The sequence below is a fragment of the Lacerta agilis genome, chromosome 15 (assembly GCF_009819535.1).
Source record: "Lacerta agilis isolate rLacAgi1 chromosome 15, rLacAgi1.pri, whole genome shotgun sequence".
NCBI classification, from domain to species: Eukaryota; Metazoa; Chordata; class Lepidosauria; order Squamata; family Lacertidae; genus Lacerta; species Lacerta agilis.
Genome location: NC_046326.1, coordinates 515081 through 535595, shown reverse-complemented (window position 1 = coordinate 535595; position 20515 = coordinate 515081). Strand labels below are relative to the sequence as shown.

Below are 20515 nucleotides of genomic sequence, written 5' to 3'. Positions count from 1 at the left end.
AAAACGGACAGTTTAAAGGTCGTACAAAACATTTGGATATCCGTTTTCAAAATGTTTGTCAAACAGTGAGAGCAGGAATTGTTAAATTAAGTTACTGTCCCAGTCATGAAAATCAAGCTGATAGTTTTACAAAACTGCTTGGGTTTCAGCATCATGAAAATTTTTGTGAAGAAATGAGTCTGAAGTAATTTGGGGGGGGTTGCCAGCAAGAGGGGGTGTTAGGGTTTGAAACCTGAGATGCTGGCAAAGTAGCAAGGTCACATGAGTTAAGTTGTTAAGCTTGTTAAGTAGTTAAGCTGCTCAGTATATATAGAGCGTTTGTTTTGTTTGCCTCTGGGGTGTGGAGCAGTCATGTCTGAAAGCTCCGGAGGAGTGTTTGTTATCTGTCTGCAATAAACCTGTCTTTAGAAAGACGGGCTTCCGTGTGTCATTATTTCGTTGCTGCAACAAGAACCCCACCGCTGGATTTGTTTAATAATGCTCTGCAAAGAGAACGGTTGCTGGTCCGCACAGCGGAAGCATTACTGGACCAGTACACTAAAAAAACCTCTTAAAAACAGTATCATTGACCATATTCCATATATGGGAAACAAAATAGCTTTGACCATATCATTGCAGAAGTGTTTTACACAATAAAATGAACAAGGGCTCTAGGACATATTTTGTTTTTATTAAATAATCAATAAAACTTAATTTTTAAAATATATCAGATGCCATCATTTGTCAGATCACCTCATTTGTCTCCTGGAAATCTCTATGTGGGTCAAGAAGCTACAGTTAGAACTGGATATGGAACAACTGATTGGTTCAAAATTGGGAAAGGAGTACGACAAGGCTGTATATTGTCTCCCTGCTTATTTAACTTATATGCAGAATTCATCATGCGAAAGACTGGACTGGATGAATCCCAAGCCAGAATTAAGATTGTCGGAAGAAATATCAACAACCTCAGATATGCTGATGACACAACCTTGATGGCAGAAAGTGAGGAGGAATTAAAGAACCTTTTAATGAGGGTGAAAGAGGAGAGTGCAAAGTATGGTCTGAAGCTCAACATCAAAGAAACTAAGATCATGGCCACTGGTCCCATCACCTCCTGGCAAATAGAAGGGGAAGAAATGGAGGCAGTGAGAGATTTCACTTTCTTGGGTTCCATGATCACTGCAGATGGTGACAGCAGTCACGAAATTAGAAGACGCCTGCTTCTTGGGCGAAAAGCAATGACAAACCTAGACAGCATCTTAAAAAGCAGAGAATCACCTTGCCGACAAAGGTCCGTATAGTTAAAGCTATGGTTTTCCCAGTAGTAATGTACGGAAGTGAGAGCTGGACCATCAAGAAGGCTGATCACCGAAGAATTGATGCTTTTGAATTATGGTGCTGGAGGAGACTCTTGAGAGTCCCATGGACTGCAAGAAGATCAAACCTATCCATTCTCAAAGAAATCAGCCCTGAGTGCTCACTAGAAGGACAGATCCTGAAGTTGAGGCTCCAGTACTTTGGCCACCTCATGAGAAGAGAAGACTCCCTGGAAAAGACCCTGATGTTGGGAAAGATAGAGGGCACAAGGAGAAGGGGACGACAGAGGATTTGATGGTTGGACTTTTTTATTTTTTGTTTTGTTTTGACTATGGCAGACCAACAAGGCTACCTACCTGTAACTAAAAATGAGTTTGTGCTTTCCCCAGCTTTGGGAAGGAGGTAGGAGGGCTGTCGGACCCTGCCAGAGCCTTGCGCCTCCTTCTCAGTTCTCTACACGGCTTTGGGAAGGCAGCATGAGGACTGGGGAAGGTGTCAAAATAGTGTTTGTCTGCTGATGAAAGAGAAGCAGGGGGAGGGCAGTCCGCCTTCTCATGGATGGAAGGGATTTCTGTGATCTGGGAGCAGCCACCAAGAAGGCCCTCTCTGTTGTCCTCACAAAACATGCCTGTAACCAGGAGAAAGGCCTCCCCAGAAGATCTCAAAGCCGAAGCCAGCTCATCTAAGAAGATCAAGTCCTTCTGATAGCCTGGACCAAAGCCATTTAGGGCTCTGTAGGCCAGAACCAGCACTTGGAATTGTACCTGGGAAGGGACCAGCAGCCAGTGGAGCTGTTGTAACAAGGAGTTGCCATTTTCCCACGCAGCTCGCCTGACAGTGATCCAAATGGGGTGTAACCAAGGCATGTATTGCCATTCCTTCATTCTGTCTGTCCTGAACCTGCTGCCATCAGTTGGCCTGGATGTTGTGAGTTAGGGTGTTATGAGAAAAAGAGAGATTCATTTCACTCTTACCCTCTGTTTTTGCCATGCGTCTGGTTCACACATCACTTTGTTCTTCTGCCCTTGATGACTGACAGCTAAATGTGGCAGGCTGATTTCAATAGTTTTACACCCTGTGGAACTCAAAATGGACTTGATTCTCTCTCTCTCTCTCTCTCTCTCTCTCTCTCTCTCTCTGTGTGTGTGTGTGTGTATATATAGAATTGCACTCTGAACAACATTTTATTTGGGTGATTGGCTGATAGAAAAGTTATACGTGTAGTGAACGTTGGTGGCTCATTGATGCATGAAGATAATTGGCAGATGTCATGTTGGGCTCATGAATTAACTACTGAGTCCCATCATTATCCCATATGCCTAGACATATATGTGTACCTTTATGTATCCAGATATAGGAGGACACTGCTATTTTTTTGTTTCAAAATCTCCAGAGCTACAGAGGAGGGCTGGGATTACAAAAATAGTCTCTGGATTTTACTAAGTAACCTGTCAGTTCTGCTGGTTTGACATAGCAAGTTTCTCTTGTCTTTCTGAATATCCTCCAAATGCTTCAAGGTTTCAGGAATTGCCTCTTTGCATGGTGCTCCTGTAATTTTCTGTGGAGGGAAACACTTTGGGTTTAGGGCAGGTGGGGCTGTGGCTCCACAAGGGAATTCAAGCTATGCAGCCAGCTCCCTGCCCAGCTCTGTCTGTGTCCTGAGCAGGGCGGAGTGCTTTGCTAGAAACCCTCTCCAGCCAAGAGCCCTGCTGGCCCAGACCACAGAAGATGCATCTGGGCCAGCATCCTGTTTTCACAGTGGTCACTTGGATGCCTTTCCCAAGGGGAAATCCCATCACAGGCTTTCAGGGGAGGCAATAGGTAGTGCAGAGCTGGCCCAAGGCTTTTTGTTGCCTGAGGCAAAGGACAAGGTGGCTCATTCCAGGTACAGAACTGGGGGGGGGGTCCTTTAGGGGTCCCCACCAACCTCAGTTTCCCTTCAGCCAGTCTCCACCTGCCTGCATCTGGACAACCAGTAAAAAAATACCATCAAATATACAATATAAATTGGGAAGTTTTATCACGTTGTCTGGATGGCATGCAAAAACAAGAACACAGTGCAGTTGGCATGCCGTGCACAGGGGCACTGGTCACCCCGCAGTACTTGTGTAGGTGCTTGTGGGAGCTAGTCTGAGGTTATAGGCAGGGTTTTGGGTTTGGAGCAAGGTGTCAGGTCCCCACTCCATTCTGAAGCTCCCTTGGCAGTGCAGAGTTTTTGCAAAGATTTTTTAAAAATGGGTATAGGTAGTGCAACTCCAAGCTGTTGGTGGGCAGGGAAAGAAACATAAATGCCATTGGTGATTTACTATACAGTGGTACCTCGACTTATGAGCAACTCGACTTCCGCATTTTTCGACTTCCGAATGACCTCCGGAAGCGAAAAAATGGCCGCCACTTCCGAAAATTTTGACTTCCGGAGGTGAAGCGGTGGCACGATACCTCAACTTATAAGGTTTTCAATGCGGTTTTTTCAACTTGCGAAGTTTTTTTTCCGTTCCGAGATGGCGGCTTCGACTTGCGAAGATTTCCACTCACGAGCACACCTTCGGAACAGATTAACTTTGTAAGTCGAGGTACCACTGTAACTAGTAATTAAGCTGTGGGTTGAGCAAATGCTGCTGTTTCTTCAGCAGCAGTACAGTGCCCCTTTTGGCACAGAAAGGGGTCTTGCTTTGCATCGCTGTGGTTTTAACTGCTGCTGCTAACTGGTCAGGAGTTTGGTTACTGGAAGGTATCTTTGCAAAGTGGCAGACTGTGGGGCTGGCAGATCTGGGCCATGGGGAGATTCTGTTGCACAAGTTCTGTTGCCACAGAGATAAATGGCACAAGAGCAAGCTCAAAGAGGTCTGTAGCATCTAAAGGACAGGTGATTTTTTTCTGGGGCAGGCTTCCCAAGGCAAGAGACACCTTTGCTAGGTTCCAGGTAATATTTTTTGTGTAGATCTTTCTGGCATAGTACATGAATATACTCTATTTGTCTTTTGCTCATATTTTGGGGGAAAGTTCATTGTATTCAGTGGGACACACACTGCAAAGTAAGGCCACATTCACACTACATATTAAAAGCACCATTGATACCACTCTAACAATCAAAAGAATCCTGGAACAGTAGTTTTTTTGAGGGTGCTGAGAGTTGTTAGGAGATAACTGGTTGGGAGCTCTGTGCAGGGAACAGCGGTCTCCTAACAGAATGACTGTTTATAGTGGTATAAATTGAGCTTTAGATGTGTGGGGTAGATGTGGCCTCAATGCGCACAAGACTTTAGCCATGATTCTTTCATCCCAGAATGAAAATGAGAGGACACAGTTGGCTTGACCACAGCCTGCAGTGTCCATGAAATGAACGTGTGAGTCTGGAAAAATAACAAGAAAGTCTTGTGGCACCTTGGAGATCTAAGAGATGAGCTGTATAACTCTTTAGGACAGCCTTTCTTTCCCCAACTTGGCACCCAGCTATTTTGGACTATAACTCCCATTAACCTCTTGCTGGCTGGGACTGATTTGAGTTTGTAGTCCAAAACATCTGGAGAAGGCTGCCTGAAGGTGCTGCAAGACTCTTGAATTGTGTACGCAGTTCCTGATACAGTGAATAAGGATCAGTTCAGGACAATTTCGGGTTTACTTCCAATTTCGCCACGCACGCACGTGCAAAAGCGTTCTGCACACCTCGCGCATGCGTAAAAGCGCTGCTCTGGTTGTGGACTTTTGGGGTGCGAATAGCACCCCGGAACAGATCGTGTTCGCAACCAGAGGTACCATTGTATTTATCTGTGCACACATCCAGATGCCACAGATTCTGAATAAACACCCTGGCAATTGTTGCTATAAGTGGGTCCTAAAACCTTTGACCCATGTGGTGCTGCTGCCTGGAGCTGTAATCAATCAGCTTTACGATGCAGCCCGACTTCTATGGCTGTCCAGTTACGCTCCTCTCACAGGCTGCGTGGTTAATTCTTGTCACAAGTAGCAGAGCTGGCATCAGATCTGTATATTCAGTGGTGTCTTAAATAAATCAGCTAGACACCAGTGCTTCTAAACTAACAGAAACTTTTATTTCAGTAGCAGAAAAAGAACAGAACATCCTAGAGACGCGAGCTGCATAGCTGCCACGTTCTCTCGGCACACAGAAAAGCGAAACCAAAAACTCTTCTCTTTAGAGACAAAGGGGGGAAAACCGTATGCTGTGGGTGTAGCACCCAGAATCAGAACGCCTACTGGTGGACAGTTAACTCTGTGTTCACCAGAAATCTAACACCCCCTCTCATTCGCAATCCATATAAACAACTTAACCAACGTTTAACCCATCGCAGAATTCTTCATGTTTCTGAAAACTTAAGGGCTTTGTGAATCCATCAGCAAGATTCTTTTCGCTAGGACAATATTTCAGTTTAACCACATTTGCCTTAACACTTTCCAAGACATTTTTGAACCGAATATCTAAATGTTTTGTCCGAGTATTAAATTGGCTGGATTCCGCCAACTTTAGACATGGCTGGTTATCTTCCCATATGGTGATTGGTAGGTAACACTTTTCACACACTTCCTGCACTAGGCACTTGTAGAATTCAAGCTCTTGGTAAATTTCTGACAGAGCACTGAATTCTGCCTCAGTTAACAAAAGAGCACTCAAGCTTTGTTTTTTTGGACCTCCAGCCAATTACAGAACCTCCAAACATTATAACCATTCCAGAAATTGACTTTCTGTCTGAGCCGCTAGCCCAATCAACACCAACCCAACATTGAAGCTTTTCATCACCCTAGGCTGTCAGTGTGAGCCTGAACTCTCTGGTCTCTTGCAAATATCTAAGGACCCTTTTAATCCCATTCAATGCCATCACACTGGGTTTTGCTGCCTCTTGGCTCAGCAGATTAACTGCAAATGCAATGTCGGGTCTACTCCATTGTGAGAGATAGAGCAAACTCCCCAGAGCAGATTGATATACCTCCTTGTTCTCAAACTCTTTCTTTTCCTCAGACTGGTTGTCTTTAAGGAAGCATGTTTCCATTGATGTTCTGACACCTTTGCAGTCTGCCATCTTGAATTTTTTGAGCAATTGATCAATCTTTGCACTTTGGTTCAGCATAAAACTGGCATCTTGATCTCTGTGAATCTGAACCCCTAGGTACATACTCACAGGACCCAACTCCTTGAGTTTGAAGTGCTGTCTCAACTTAATTGCAAACTCCTGCACCTGTTTGTTTGTACTGGCAACTAATACAATGTCGTCAACGAAGATAAGAGCCAATTCTTGTTACTGATCTGACCCCTTTATGTACAAACAACTATCTGCACGACTCTTCTTAAAGTCTAGCTTTTCCAAAGCTTGGTTGAGACACTGATTCCAATTTCTGGTGGATTGTTTTAAGCCATAAATGGATTGGTGCAGTCTCCATACCAGACCTAGCCTATCACCTTCAAACCCCGGAGGAGGTAACATATAGATCTCCTCCTGCAGCGGTGAGTTCAAGTAGGTGACATCAATATCAAAATGAGCGGCTTCCGCGCCTCTCTACGCTGCTATAGCCAGAAGCAATCTCATGGTCTCACTATGGGATGTGGGTGCATACACCTGCATATAATGCACTCCTGGCCACTGGCTGAAACCTCTTGCCACCAATCTAGCTTTATATTGTGGCTTTCCACTTACGGTGGTTTCAACCGGTAGACCCAGCAACAACTCACTGCCTGCTGGTCAGCTGGCAGAGTTGTAAGTGTGAAAACTCCAAGAGATTTCATGGCACTAAGTTCTTTCTCCATGGCTTGCCGGCCTCTGCCTGAGGTAATTTCTGAACCTCAGCAAAGCTTTCTGGTTTGCACTGGGCAAAACTGGCCCACACATTAGTGGCTTGAAACCTATCAGGAGGTTTGCCCTTTGTGGTGCGCTTGGAACGCTGTGGCACCACTGGAGACTCTCCCTCTGACCCAGACGTGCTGGACTCAGCCTGTGAGTCCCTGACATCTGGTGAACCACCAAGCAACTTGCTGCGCTTGCTGTGCCCTCCTGGACTGGACTTGACTGTGGGGGAATTTGGAGACCTACTTCACTTGCGTCTCCTAGCTCTAGCTTGCTCTAGAGATGTGGGAGCACTGCTGGTTTTGCCTTCATCTGTCTTTTTGGGATAGCCTCCTCTGGCACTGCACCCTGGTCTTGTTCGGGAACTCGGCCCAGACCACCATCTGCACCACCAGCAGGTGTAACTTGTTGATCCTGAAAATCAAGATCACCAAAAATGTCTGTGAGCACCTCAGGATTTCCATGAATCCTCTTCCAACCTTGCTGCTCACAAAATTCAGCACTCCTGCTGATTATCACCTGTGAACAATTGCCACCTGGGTAGGCAAATCTCCAGGCCTTTGAACCTGCCTCATATCCACAGAAAACCATTTTTGTGACCTAGGGCTGCCCTTTCTACGTAACTGCCTGGGAATGAGCACCCCAGCTTCTGCTCCAAAGGAACAAAAAAATGCACCTTGGGTTTCTTCCCGTAGAGTAGAAAATAGGGTGTGCTCCCTATCACAGAATTGAATGTCCTGTTAAGAGTAAAAGAAACAGTTTTCCAGGCTTCGGCCCAGAAGCACTTGGGCAAACCTGCATCGAACAAAAGAGCATCTACTGCCTCCTGCAGGGTTCGATTCCTGCGCTCCAAGACTCGGTTCTCTTGAGGAGAGTAAGGAGCAGTTTTCCTGTGCTTAATACCTTTGGCACGAAAGAAACTGCAAACTAGACACAGTAATTCTGTGACTTGGTCAGTCTGGAAGGCTTTTACTCTGGTGTCAAACTCAAGCTCTACTGCCTCCACCCATTCTTTAATCTCCCTGGCTGCTTGCTCCTTGTCTTTGAGTGTTAAAATCCACCCCATGCAAGAAAAATCATCTGTGAGATAAAGAACGTATTTAGAATTACCCATACTTGGCACCAGCATCGACCAGAGAGATCAGCATAAATGAGCTCAAAAACCTGTTTGGTCACTCTTTCAGACTTTGGGTAACTGCATGAATGTACTTCGGCTCTTTTACAAGCTCTACAATCTAGAAATTTAGAGCACTCCTTCATTTTACAGCCTACAGCGCACTTTACCTGTTTGCGCAAATATTTCCAGTTTGCGTGCGAAAACCTTCTATGTCATAAGTGCACGCACTGATCATAAGTGTGTATGTTGGCACACTGAGCTTGTGCCTCCTCAGAGATACCATTACCTGTTTCAGCACCTGTTGTGAGTTTCCAGTATATACACCCCATCATGGCCTTTCACCTGGACCAACTGCTCCCCACCTTTGGAGATGGTGCATACCTGGTGCATACCTGGTTACCAAAACTGATCAGATAACCTGCAAGGTCTAGAGCTGAAACATAAATTAAGCCATATTTTATGCCATCTAGAACAAACACACCAATTTCATCATTAAGGCAAGACATATAAACAACACCAGCTTTGGTAACAGATCTTGTAGTTGCATCAGCCAAAGTGACTGTAGTCGCATCTTGGATCGGCCTGCAGTTCCACAACTGACTGCCACGTGGAGCTAAATGCCTGCTGGCTCCACTGTTGATGATCCAACGCAGCTTGGGGTTGGCTATTGTCTTTCCAACAAAAGCATAAGCAGCTGCTTTGTGATGAGCTCCAGTATCACCGCCTCTGCCCCCTCTCATAGGGCCTATTCTTCCACAACGTGCTCTCCCTTTCATCTCTCAATTGCTATGGGAACCAGCTTTGAAGTCTGCCTGAGTGCAGCCCCTGCGCAGATGCTTATCAGAGCCACAGACGTAGCAACGCTTTGCTGCAAAAGCTTTTACAGAGCTCTCAGTGTCTTCTCCAATCCCACTCCTGGGCACAGAACAACCCAGCTTCACAGCTTTTCCTTTCTCTCCCTAAAGTCTTCCTCATCCTGCAATCTCCCAGCCACATAATCCATGTTAAGCTGCACAGCAGGCATGGATTCCAGCGTAAGAGAAAGTGTCTCAAAACTGGGGTCTAAAGAGCTCAGCAAGATATAAACTTTCTGTTCCTCTGTAAAGGGAACCTGCAGCTGTCTCAAAAGGTTGAAAATTGCCAACATTTTGGAGACATGTTCACGTACACAGCCTCCAGGTTGCAAACGTAATTAAAACAGCTGCCTAGTAACATGAATTCAGGCACAAGCAGAGTCCCTCTGAAACACGCGCTGAAGGGCCTCCCAAATTTTGTGGGCGTTGGTGGCTGTGTCGATGTGCACCAACTGAGCTTCATCAATGCCCATAACTAGGTGAGCAGTAGCTCTTTGGTCTTTTCTCTGCGCTGCAGCTGCTGCGTCAGCAGGTGTTTGAACCGGTGGGTTCTGCGTGCAAGCCCAAAGGTCTTTAGCAGTTAATAAAACTTGCATTTTCTTGGACCAATCTGCCCAGTTCCTCCCATTCAGCCTTGGGAAGGGCACCGTAAATTTTTCCTGGGCCTCTGCCATTTCCCCCCTGGGGCTTGAGGTAACTCACGTGGCTGCAAATTCAGCACTTGCCTCTCAGCTCCCAGCTCCAGAAAATGGCTACTTTTCACCAGCGAGGTTCCCTTGCTCTATGCCTTAAGGCTTGGCACAAAGCAGTCCTCCAGCTGGGCTTTTCTGCGGGCTGCAGCAGACACGCAGGCCTCTCATCCTGGCCATTAATCACCTCAGGACACCTTGCCATCAAAGCGTAGCCTCTCTCGCCATAACCTGTTGATATAAGTGGGTCCTAAAACCTTTGACCCATGTGGTGCTGCTGCCCGGAGCTGTAATCAATCAGCTTTACGATCCAGCCTGACTTTTTGAGCTTTTGAGCAGGCCCAGGCAGTTCTTAAATCTGACATTGTAAATTGCAAAACTCACTTTCCTAGCTGTAACAACCAGGAGTCTCCCATGGCATCTTAAAGATGAGCAGACTTATTGTGGTGCCTGCTTAGCTGGGCAAGGGTTTGCCTCATCAGAAGTATCTTTTCCTTTCCTAGATGTTATCTAGCACAGTGCTTTTTTCATTAGACAAGTGCTTTACATCAACTACTACTACTACTACTATTATCATCATTGTTCCCCTCCCAGTAGGTGCTCAACATGGTCCTTCCAATGCTCAACACATTGACCTGTATCGTTGTTGTCATTCAGTCATGTCCGACTCTTCGTGACCCCATGGACCAAAGCACGCCAGGCACACCTATCCCCCACTGCCTCCCACAGTTTGGCCAAAGAGTTTAGGATGTCAATCAGATCAACCAAAGGCCTGTTATTGTTATTGTTGTTTAGTCATTTAGCCGTGGCACTCCTGTCTTCCACTGCCTCTCGCAGTTTGGCCAAACTCATGCTAGTTGCTTCGAGAACACTGTCCAACCATCTCATCCTCTGTCGTCCCCTTCTCCTTGTGCCCTCCATCTTTCCCAACATCAGGGTCTTTTCCAGGGAGTCTTCTCTTCTCATGAGGTGGCCAAAGTACTGGAGCCTCAACTTCAGGATCTGTCCTTCCAGTGAGCACCCGGGGCTGATTTCTTTAAGGATGGATAAGTTTTATCTTTTTGCAGTCCATGGGACTCTCAAGAGTCTCCTCCAGCACCATAATTCAAAAGCATCAATTCTTCGGCGATCAGTCTTCTTTATGGTCCAGCTCTCACTTCCATACATTACTACTGGGAAAACCATAGCTTTAACTATACGGACCTTTGTCGGCAAGGTGATGTCTCTGCTTTTTAAGATGCTGTCTAGGTTTATCATTGCTTTCCTCCCAAGCAGCAGGAGTCTTCTAATTTCATGACTGCTGCCACCATCTGCAGTGATCATGGAGCCCAAGAAAGTAAAATCTCTCACTGCCTCCATTTCTTCCCCTTCTATTTGCCAGGAGGTGATTGGACAGTGGCCATGATCTTAGTTTTTTTGATGTTGAGCTTCAGACCATATTTTGTGCTCTCCTCTTTCACCCCCATTAAAAGGTTCTTTAATTCCTCCTCACTTTCTGCCATCAAGGTTGTGTCATCAGCATATCTGAGGTTGTTGATATTTCTTCCGGCAATCTTAATTCTGGCTTGGGATTCATCCAATCCAGCCTTTCGCATGATGAATTCTGCATATAAGTTAAATAAGCAGGGAGACAATATACAGCCTTGTCGTACACCTTTCCCAATTATGAACTAATCAGTTGCTCCATATCCAGTTCCAACTGTAGCTTCTTGTCCCACGTAGAGATTTCTCAGGAGACAAATGAGGTGATCCGGCGCTCCCATTTCTTTAAGAACTTGCCATAGTTTGCTGTGGTCAACACAGTCAAATGCTTTTGCGTAGTCAATGAAGCAGAAGTAGATGTTTTTCTGGAACTCTCTAGCTTTCTCCATAATCCACCACATGTTTGCAATTTGGTCTCTGGTTCCTCTGCCCCTTCGAAATCCAGCTTGCACTTCTGGGAGTTCTCGGTCCACATACTGTTTAAGCCTGCCTTGTAGAATTTTAAGCATAACCTTGCTTGCGTGAAAAATGAGAGCAATTGTGCAGTAGTTGGAGCATTCTTTGGCACTGCCCTTCTTTGGGATTGGGATGTAGACAGATCTTCTCCAGTCCTCTGGCCACTGCAGCCTTTTCCAAACTTGCTGTCATATTGAGTGTAGCACCTTAACCAGTATCATTACCTTGTTTACTCCAATGTTAATTATGCATGAACCCTCCCGTCAGGTTTTCTGGGCATCTTAGAGTTAATGATGCAAGAGGCGTTCTGATCCTGGGAGCCTTGCCCACTGTAATACGGGCACTTTTCCTTTGTCTAGAAAAGGGGAGTTTGGTTTCACTTTCCCCTTAGCCTTACCGTTTTCTGTGCTTACTGCTGAATGTGATTTCTTTGTTTGCTGCAGAGATGCAGCTCGAGTCTGTAGGACTTGTGTATGTGCTACTAAATAAAGCTTAGTTAGTTGAGTAGCACTGGCGTCTGTCAAGTTATTTCAAGACGCCACGGAGCAGACCTCAGCAAGCCATCTCGTCGCTGCGATTCACTCTGCTACTGGAAGAACGCTCAGGGCGCAGTGAGAAGTGTGCCTGGGCGCCATTGATGTCGGAGAAGATCGTAAAGTGATGTCGGAGAAGATTGCAGTGCCGGCCAGCAGCACCACTTGGGTCAAAGCTTTTATGACCCAATATCAATACAACAACACCTCCCCTTACCGCCCCTTTTCTGAGTTTTGCTTATGTAATAATTGTGAAGGAATGACGTTTCCTGAACTGTATCTTGGGATGTGGTGGGAAGTTTTAAAAACCCATGTCACTCTTTTTCGTAGTTCAGTTTTTTTCGACTGGAACCTTGTTGCGCAATAAATTTGCTTTATTTTTTGCGCCAGTTTAGCATGGGGACCGACCGAGAAGGCAGCAGGGTATGCGAGGTTCATGGGCCGGATTAACGAGCCTGGTGGGCCGCATCTGGTCCCCGAGCCTTAATTTGCTGGCCCTTGGTCTATTGCTTGGTTTGTGGGTGATGCAAAACGCAGGGTTTTCGCTGCAAAACCTTTGCCAAAGTTTGGTTCTGGTTTGGAGTGAATTAGACAATGTGGGGGGTTTGGGTGTTAACTACGAACCCTTGTTTGATGTATCAATTACTCCATTTGTGGGGTACTGCAAAACATGGGGGTTTTGCTGCAAAATGACTTCAAAAAGTTGGCACCAGTTTCCAGGGGATCACAGATTCTGGGGTTCATAATTAATGAAGCTAAATAAATTCCCCAAGTAGGCTTAGGCACTTTGATTTCTGCCTTGCTGCAACCTCGTTAAATAATGACATAGGCAAATAGCTTGAAGGGAGTTAATGGTTGCAAATTCTGCAGCTCCCCTTTGAGTAAATTATGGGAATTGATTAGGTTATGCAAGTGTTGATTTATTTTAAAAATTGATCAAACTCCTGTGGACTTGTGTAATTCTATCTATCTATCTATCTATCTATCTATCTATCTACAGTATTGTCCCTTGCTTTTGGAAAGCTAGCATGTTAAGGAGCACGGTTCTGATCTAGCCTCCTTCTTGATAGGTTAGAAGAAAAACTTACCTCTATCCATCACCTCCACACTGTTTATCATGTCCCTGGTTAGTCTCTCCCCCCCCCACCCAATACTTGTGAATTTTGCCCTAATCGTATGTGGGTGGCAAGGACAGAGAAAGAGAGTGGGAGAAATGTGGGATTGGGTGGCCCCAGCTACCCAATATACAGTCATTTACAGTTTTAAAACATTTTATATAGTGCTGATATCCATGTACATGGTACTTCTGTAGAGGAATAACAAGATAATAGGCCCCTGCCCCAAGGAGCAAACACTTTCATTTTTGAAAGAAAAGAGGGTAAAAAGAAAGAAGAAGGATGCTGTCCACCACCAGGTTTGCTGGGGAGAAATCTTTTTTACAAGCCATATTCTTTATTCACTTGCCCCCTCCCTCTCTTTCCCTAGAATCACTTGAAGATGACATGCCATTTGTGGCTGACATTTTGGAGGAGAATGTGCACCTAAAAGGCTCAGCTTCAGCAGAGAATGAATGGAAAGCAAAGCCTGCAGTCCCACAAGCCAATGAGTTGTTCACGCCAGAAACCAATATTGGGATTGGCATAGGTCCATCCATGACTCCATCTGCACCAAGGCCAGAGCCGTCCACGGAGCAGCAAATTGCGGAAGAAAGTGCTTCCACAGAGAGGTCGGATCCAGACCTAGCTTCAGCGAGTGCTGTGCCCGCAGCAACTCAGGAAGAACAACAGGGAACGTCTCGGGGATGTGGAGTAGCACTCGTTGAAGGGACTTCAGAAGTCAAAGCAGTTGGTGAAACACTTGTGATCAGCAAGAGTAAACTCCCCAGGGCAAGACCAGCTGCCCTCCTGAAGAAGATGGGAGGAGAGAACCCTGAGACTGAAACGGGTGCAGAGAGCTGCCCCACCCCCAAAGCCTCCTACCGCTTTGATCCAGAGGAGTACAACGAGAACACCAACCCCTTTGCGATTGGGGGCTCTAAGCTCCAGGACTCCCCCCCGGCACCCCAGCCAGGCTTTGCTCTTCCATACAGTGACGTCAAGGTGTTGGGGCTGGGAGTTGCTGGCGAGTCGCAGGGCCGGGCTGTGAAGCTTGAATTTGATTTTGCCGATGGTGTGGAAAGTGCAGAGTCGAAGAAAGCCTTGCCAAGGAAAGCCAGAAGGAAGCCGGCCAGCAAACTGTCTCCTAAGAAGCAGAGACCTGGTGCCAACCGACCCACTGTGGGCACTGAGGGGGCAGAGAATGCCCTTGCTGTAGATCCACCTGAGGTGCCCCTCCCCAAGGTCTCCCACCAGGTGGATGCCATCCATTGGGATGGTCCTAGTTGTAACCCCCTTGCGGGGAGTGCGGGCTTGCAGAGCTCGCCAGTCCTTCCGAGAGATTCCTACAACCTTGACACACCTGATCCTTTCAAGCCCACCCAGACCTTGGCTGGCCCAGGAGCCGACTCCTGCCCCTCTGCGGAGAACAGTCTCAATGAGATATTGGAGCTGCAGACCCTGGAGGCCTGCGAGGGCGAAGAGCTGCAGAACGGTTTGGCCTCTCCAAAGAAACCCAAGTCCCAGCTGATAACGTGAGTGAGGACGGGCAGGGGGGCATCTGGCTTTGCTGCAGGGTAGCACACAAGCCCCATAGTTTACAAGGCTCTGGGCAGGGCCGAGCGTCTTCTGGACCCACCAGTGCACCTCATCCAGCACCCCAAGGAAATTTCTTCACCCTGCAAGAATCCCCTGATTCTGGTGGAGGCAGCAAAAAATAAAAGCACAATGACCCAGTGCTGGGCTGGGGAAGTTTCTTCCTCTCTGCCCAACCCAGCACCCCAATGGTGCTGCATATCACCCACCCACCCAGCCATCTGGCCCCTCAATAAGTTTTTTTGTTACTGTGGGTTGTGGCCAGGTAAGTTCTACTCAGAGTAGAGCCGTTGCAGTTAAAGGACCTAGTTAATGTTGTCTATTCATTTCAGTGGCTGAGTATGACTTAAGATTGAACCCCCCTACAGATGGGGTTAATGGAATCTGTCAATATCTGGGGAGCCACATGGGTATTTATTACTTATTTATTGAGGGCATTTGCACCCCACTCTCCAGCCAAAAAGGCTCCTGCCGTGGCTTACATAGAATTGAAACAAGACAGTCCCCACCTGCAGACTTACAACCTATTAAATGAAAAAGACACACAAGGGGAAATAGGCAGGGGGGGAAGAGGGAAAAAACTAGCCTCCGGCCCCAATTCTTGAACTGTTGCTCTGATAAGGAATGGCTGCCCCAGTTGACAGCGGAGAAGAGAGGAGGCCTGCAGGGGCTGCCCTGAGGTTCCCCTACCCACTTGCTCTCCACACTGTTTCTACTTGGATTCTGCATTTTTCCCTCTGGGGTGCAGGGAGCAGTGTGGTGACTGTTTTTCTCTCACTCTGAACTCTTCCAGGCGTTGAGTTTTGCTGTGAAAAAGTCCCAGAAGCTCACGGGCTGCCCAGTTCCCTGGCCTGAATAAATGTTTGCAGCTGGAGAGAAGGCAGTGTCTTGTCCAGCTGCTCTAGGAGCATGAGGATGGAGAATGCAAAGGCGTCCAGTGGGCCCAGGGCAGTAGTCATCAAGCTCTGTATTTTCAGGGATTCTAGCAAGACATGGTGCAGAGGGGCCACGAAAGAAACAGCTCATTGTTCCCAAACAGTACCACCCAAGCCTTGGGCCATTAAACAACCTGAGGGGTGAACGAGGACTGTTGCTAGGATTCTTTCTTTTTTATGCTGTGTATTATCTTTTTATTATTGTGCTGCATAAATTATCTTCTTAATGTTGTAAACTGCCCTAAGATCTTTGGATAAAGGGCAGTATAAAAACTGAATTAACAGCAACCACAATAGCTTCAGCAGGGGTGGGAATCTCTGGCGTGGGGGATGAATGCAGTCCTCCAAGCCCTTGGGATGCCCCCCCCATCACACCCCACACTGGCCTTGCTTCACGTCCTCCTTGATTGTTTTTGCCTGGCTGGAATGTGTCCTTGAACTCTGATAAGGTCTCTTGCTTGGAGGGAGGGAGGATTAAAAGCCTAGTGTAGAGATTAACCTATTGGACAGAGGTAAAATTTGCATCCATTTCTCTGCCTGCCACTGAGAAAGGCTCTCCAGCCCTGAAAAATGGAGTGCATGAGTGGGAACTGCCTGATCGAATGCTCCATCCTAAGACAGATTGTATGTGTGTGTGTGTGTTGCAATTTAAATATTAAAGCTCCTTGCACACAGAAACCTAGTATGCCAAGGGAAATGGTATTAGCCCTTTCTTCATCCTGACATACTAGTTTTCTATATGGGGTACCTCACCCACTTCCTCTGTGGAGGAGAATACAGCCCCCCCCCCAACCTGCTGTCTGAAGTGGTATGATCCAGCAATGGGTTTTCCATGGTTGTCTCCAGGGTTCTGGGTCCCTGCAGCAAACATAGGTTTTTAGATTCCAGCACTGAAAATTAGGAAAGTTCTTGTTTAAGAGAAGCAAAAGATTCCTGTCTTTTCAGGGTGCTGTGGAGCAGGGTATCTCTCCACCCCCGCCAGGCTGAATAATCACTGGATGTCAGGATGAAGTTAGGTGATGTGGGGCTTTGAAGTCTGGATGTGCCAGGATTTCAAAGCACAGGGTAGATTCTGGAAGCCCTTTTGCCAGCAGTCCCCTGCTGCACTTTAAACCTCCAGAAACACTGGGCTTGTTGCAAAAGTGCTTTCAGACAAGCCCACACTGCTTTTGCCAGCACATGCCTGCTCTCAGCAAGGGAACTGGGGTGTGCAGCCAGTGGAGCAGGATTTAAGGGGAACTGTCATGCAGTCAAAGCAGAATAGAGCCCCTCCCACAGGACAGGTTCCCTAACCCTGCCATGGCACCCTCGGCCTCTGCTTAAATGGCCACCTTCCCTGGGAGGTGAGGGGAAAGCATTCCCCCCTCAGGGCCCGAGCTGGAATATGAAACGGTTAGAAAGCTGGTGACTTTGGAGGTGGGAAAATCTGATACTGCCTTTGAAAAGCCAGTGAAGCACAAACACTTATTGTGCAGGAGACTTTTCTCCTTGGGCCCTCCCAGCCCTTCGTTATTTACAGCTTCCATACAGTCTTGGGAGCCATGGTTCCAAGGGCACAGGTACCGGCAGGAATAGCCACAGGCCCCTGGGAGGTTGTGGTAGTGCTTGTGTCTTGTTGCACCTTGTTCTCCTGTAACACACCAGGGTTCAGCAGGGACTAGCAAAGGGGTGAGCTCCAAAGCAGTTTCAGCCCTGACGAGATTTCTGTGTGTGAAGAGCTTCTGCATCCAAGAGAGCATGCAAACCACAGAGGTGGGCACTTGCGGCCACAGTGAGCCACATGCATACCTGATGGGAATCCTTGGTGGGTTGAGGCTCCCCTGCAAGCACACACCAGATGTGTTTGCCCACAATGCCAAACAGACAATTCTGGCTTCAAAAACCTGTTAGTGCACAAGTAGTCTTCACTAGAAAAGAGTTTCCTTTGCAGCCACTTCACTGCTTCTTTCAGGTGAGTAGCAAAACAAGCCAGGATGCAGCTCACAGCCATAGCTTCCTGCTACATGTAAATCTGGAAATTTTGGTTAATGGATTCAACACAAGCTGGGGTTGAAGCCATGGTTTGATATTGGCTTCATATCTTCATTTGAAACCATGGTTTCCAGGTTTTCATGCAACAGGAAACTATGGCTGTGAGCTGGGTCCTGGCTTGTTTTGCTACACAGGTGAAAGGAGGAGCCAAACATCCTCAGAGAGGCTCTGCATCTGCAGAAAAGCTCATGCCTAAGTATTTTTGCCTTTGCATTGTGTGCAAACACACCCCTCCCGCTATATACATGAAGCAAAAGATTCTTGGGCATATGCGAGCATCACAACTTGGTCACATATAGCTGCCAGAAGGGCTCCACATGGAACTACCTGACACATAGAGTTTTATTATGTTGGAAGGTGGTCTCTGTTGTTCCAGCCCTAGTAGTGTGGTTGGCAACACACAGTATTGTATAGAAATTCAGTGCATTTCAGGAACTGGGATGTACTGTAGGAAGAGGATAGATGTTAAGCAGCTGTTCATAGCCTATGCAAATTAACAAATATTGGTATGGCAAGTTTGCAAGAACTGAGCTGTTAGATCTAACTAGAACCTTGTCCCAAAGGTCAACTCTAGCTACAGTTGGCTTTGGGTAGTGCTAGGTCTACACTATGCTAAAAATGCAAGAAACCTGTGCCTGGGTAATCCTGGCCCTTTCCCCTCAAAGCTGAATTTTACAACTTTGAGAACATTTGCATAGTTTCCCTTCCATTGCACAGTTCTGCAGTTTTTGTTTTGTCTTGTTTTACTGCTCTTTTGTGTAATTCATTTTTGTTCTTCTAGCCATACTGAGGAGCAGCTGCCAAGTGGAGCTAATGCTCTTCTGGCTTTTGAAATTGCAGTGGGGTTTGCCAGTGCAGAAAATTCATGGCTGCAGCTTCCCTGATAGGCAAGGGATAGGGCTGGATGACCTTTGAAGTGTCTTTTGCCTCCGTGACTCTATGTCCACACATATTGAGGCATATCTTCATAGCCATGAGATCTAGAAACTTGAGATTTTGTTTCCTGATTCTCAGGAGGCTAAATTCTATTCCCCCGTGTAGCATTCTCCTGCCTTACATCAACAGGGAGCTCACATAGCTCTGGCTCTGAGTTATGCACTCATTTGTACAGTTTCTGCACACCAGCAGCAAACATTTGAAGTTTTACACCTCTTCTTTGCATGGTCTTTCCACTCATAGTATGACTTCTGTATTTATCCAGGGAGGAAATATATATACTACACACACACACACACACACACACACACACACACATCTGGGTCTTTTACATGTTTTTCCCCCTCTCCCTCCAACTCTCTACCTTTCTTTCTCGTCTGTTCATTTTTGGTGCACCAGGACTACAGAACAAGTGAAATTTCTCTGTTTTCTGTTGTAAGTACTCATTTCCTTTTTTCTTGTGTTCCTCTTTGGGTTTTGGTGTTTTTGTTGGCCTTTTCTCTCCCTCTCTCTTCACTGCATGCAGCTTCCTCGCCTATTTACCGGTATTCTGAGATTTTTGTCTGTCTCTTGTTTCCAGCATCCTCTTAGAAGACCATAATTTTACCTGGCAGCTTAGCTTTGCAGCAGAATGAGACCTGGGAGATGACTGGGCTGGCTGTTGCAGCATGCTTGCTTTCTATGGGTTTCCAAGGCATAACAAATTCTGTGCACTTGCAGCAAATGCTGTGTGCCCCCCACTCCCCCCCACAAAAACACATTATGGCTCTGTGTGAGTGTCTGGAGGCGGTTGGAGGATGGATGGCGGCTAGCAGATTGAGGTTGAATCCTGACAAGCCAGCAGTACTGCTTTTGGGAGACAGGGGGCGGGCGGGGGGGGACGCCCTGGTCCTGAATGGGGTAGCTGTGCTCCTAAAGGAGCAGGTGCGCAGCCTGGGAGTCATTTTGGACTCACAGCTGTCCATGGAGGCGCAGGTTAATTCTGTGTCCAGGGCGGCTGTTTACCAGCTCCATCTGGTACGCAGGCTGAGACCCTACCTGCCCGCGGACTGTCTCGCCAGAGTGGTGCATGCTCTGGTTATCTCCTGCTTGGATTACTGCAATGTGCTCTACATGGGGCTACCTTTGAAGGTGACCCAGAAACTACAACTAATCCAGAATGCTGCAGCTAGACTGGTGACTGGGAGTTGCCGCCGGGACCACATAACACCGGTCCTGAGAAATCTACATTGGCTCCCAGTACGTTTCTGAGCACAATTCAAAGTGTTGGTGCTGACCTTTAAAGCCCTAAATGGCACCGGTCCTGTATACCTGAAGGAGCGTCTCCACCCCCATCATTCAGCCCAGACACTGAGATCCAGTGCCGAGGGCCTTCTGGCGGTTCCCTCACTGCAAGAAGCAAAGTTACAGGGAACCAGGCAGAGGGCCTTCTCGGTAGTGGCACCCGCCCTGTGGAACACCCTTCCATCTGATGTCAAAGAAATAAGCAGCTATCCTATTTTTAAGAGACATCTGAAGGCAGCCCTGTTTAGGGACGTTTTTAATATCTAACGCTGTATTGTTTTAACATTCGTTTGGGAGCCGCCCAGAGTGGCTGGGGAAGCTCAGCCAGATGGGCGGGGTACAAATAAATAAATAAATATTATTATTATTATTATTATTATTATTATTATTATTATTATTATTATTATTATTATT

General features: G+C 46.8%; 1 protein-coding gene across 5 annotated transcripts in view; it reads left to right on the top strand.

Annotated features, from left to right (window-relative positions):
* Positions 1–20515, top strand: part of TACC1 (transforming acidic coiled-coil containing protein 1) — a 101932-nt gene that overhangs the window by 47466 nt on the left and 33951 nt on the right. For 3 of the 5 annotated variants that reach the window (XM_033172669.1, XM_033172668.1, XM_033172665.1), the window contains exons 3-4: positions 13711–14854; positions 19217–19252. In XM_033172669.1, the coding sequence (XP_033028560.1) occupies positions 13711–14854; positions 19217–19252 (1180 nt within the window). The remainder of the gene's footprint in view (positions 1–13710; positions 14855–19216; positions 19253–20515) is intronic. The other 2 variants (XM_033172670.1, XM_033172667.1) reach the window with 1 other exon arrangement.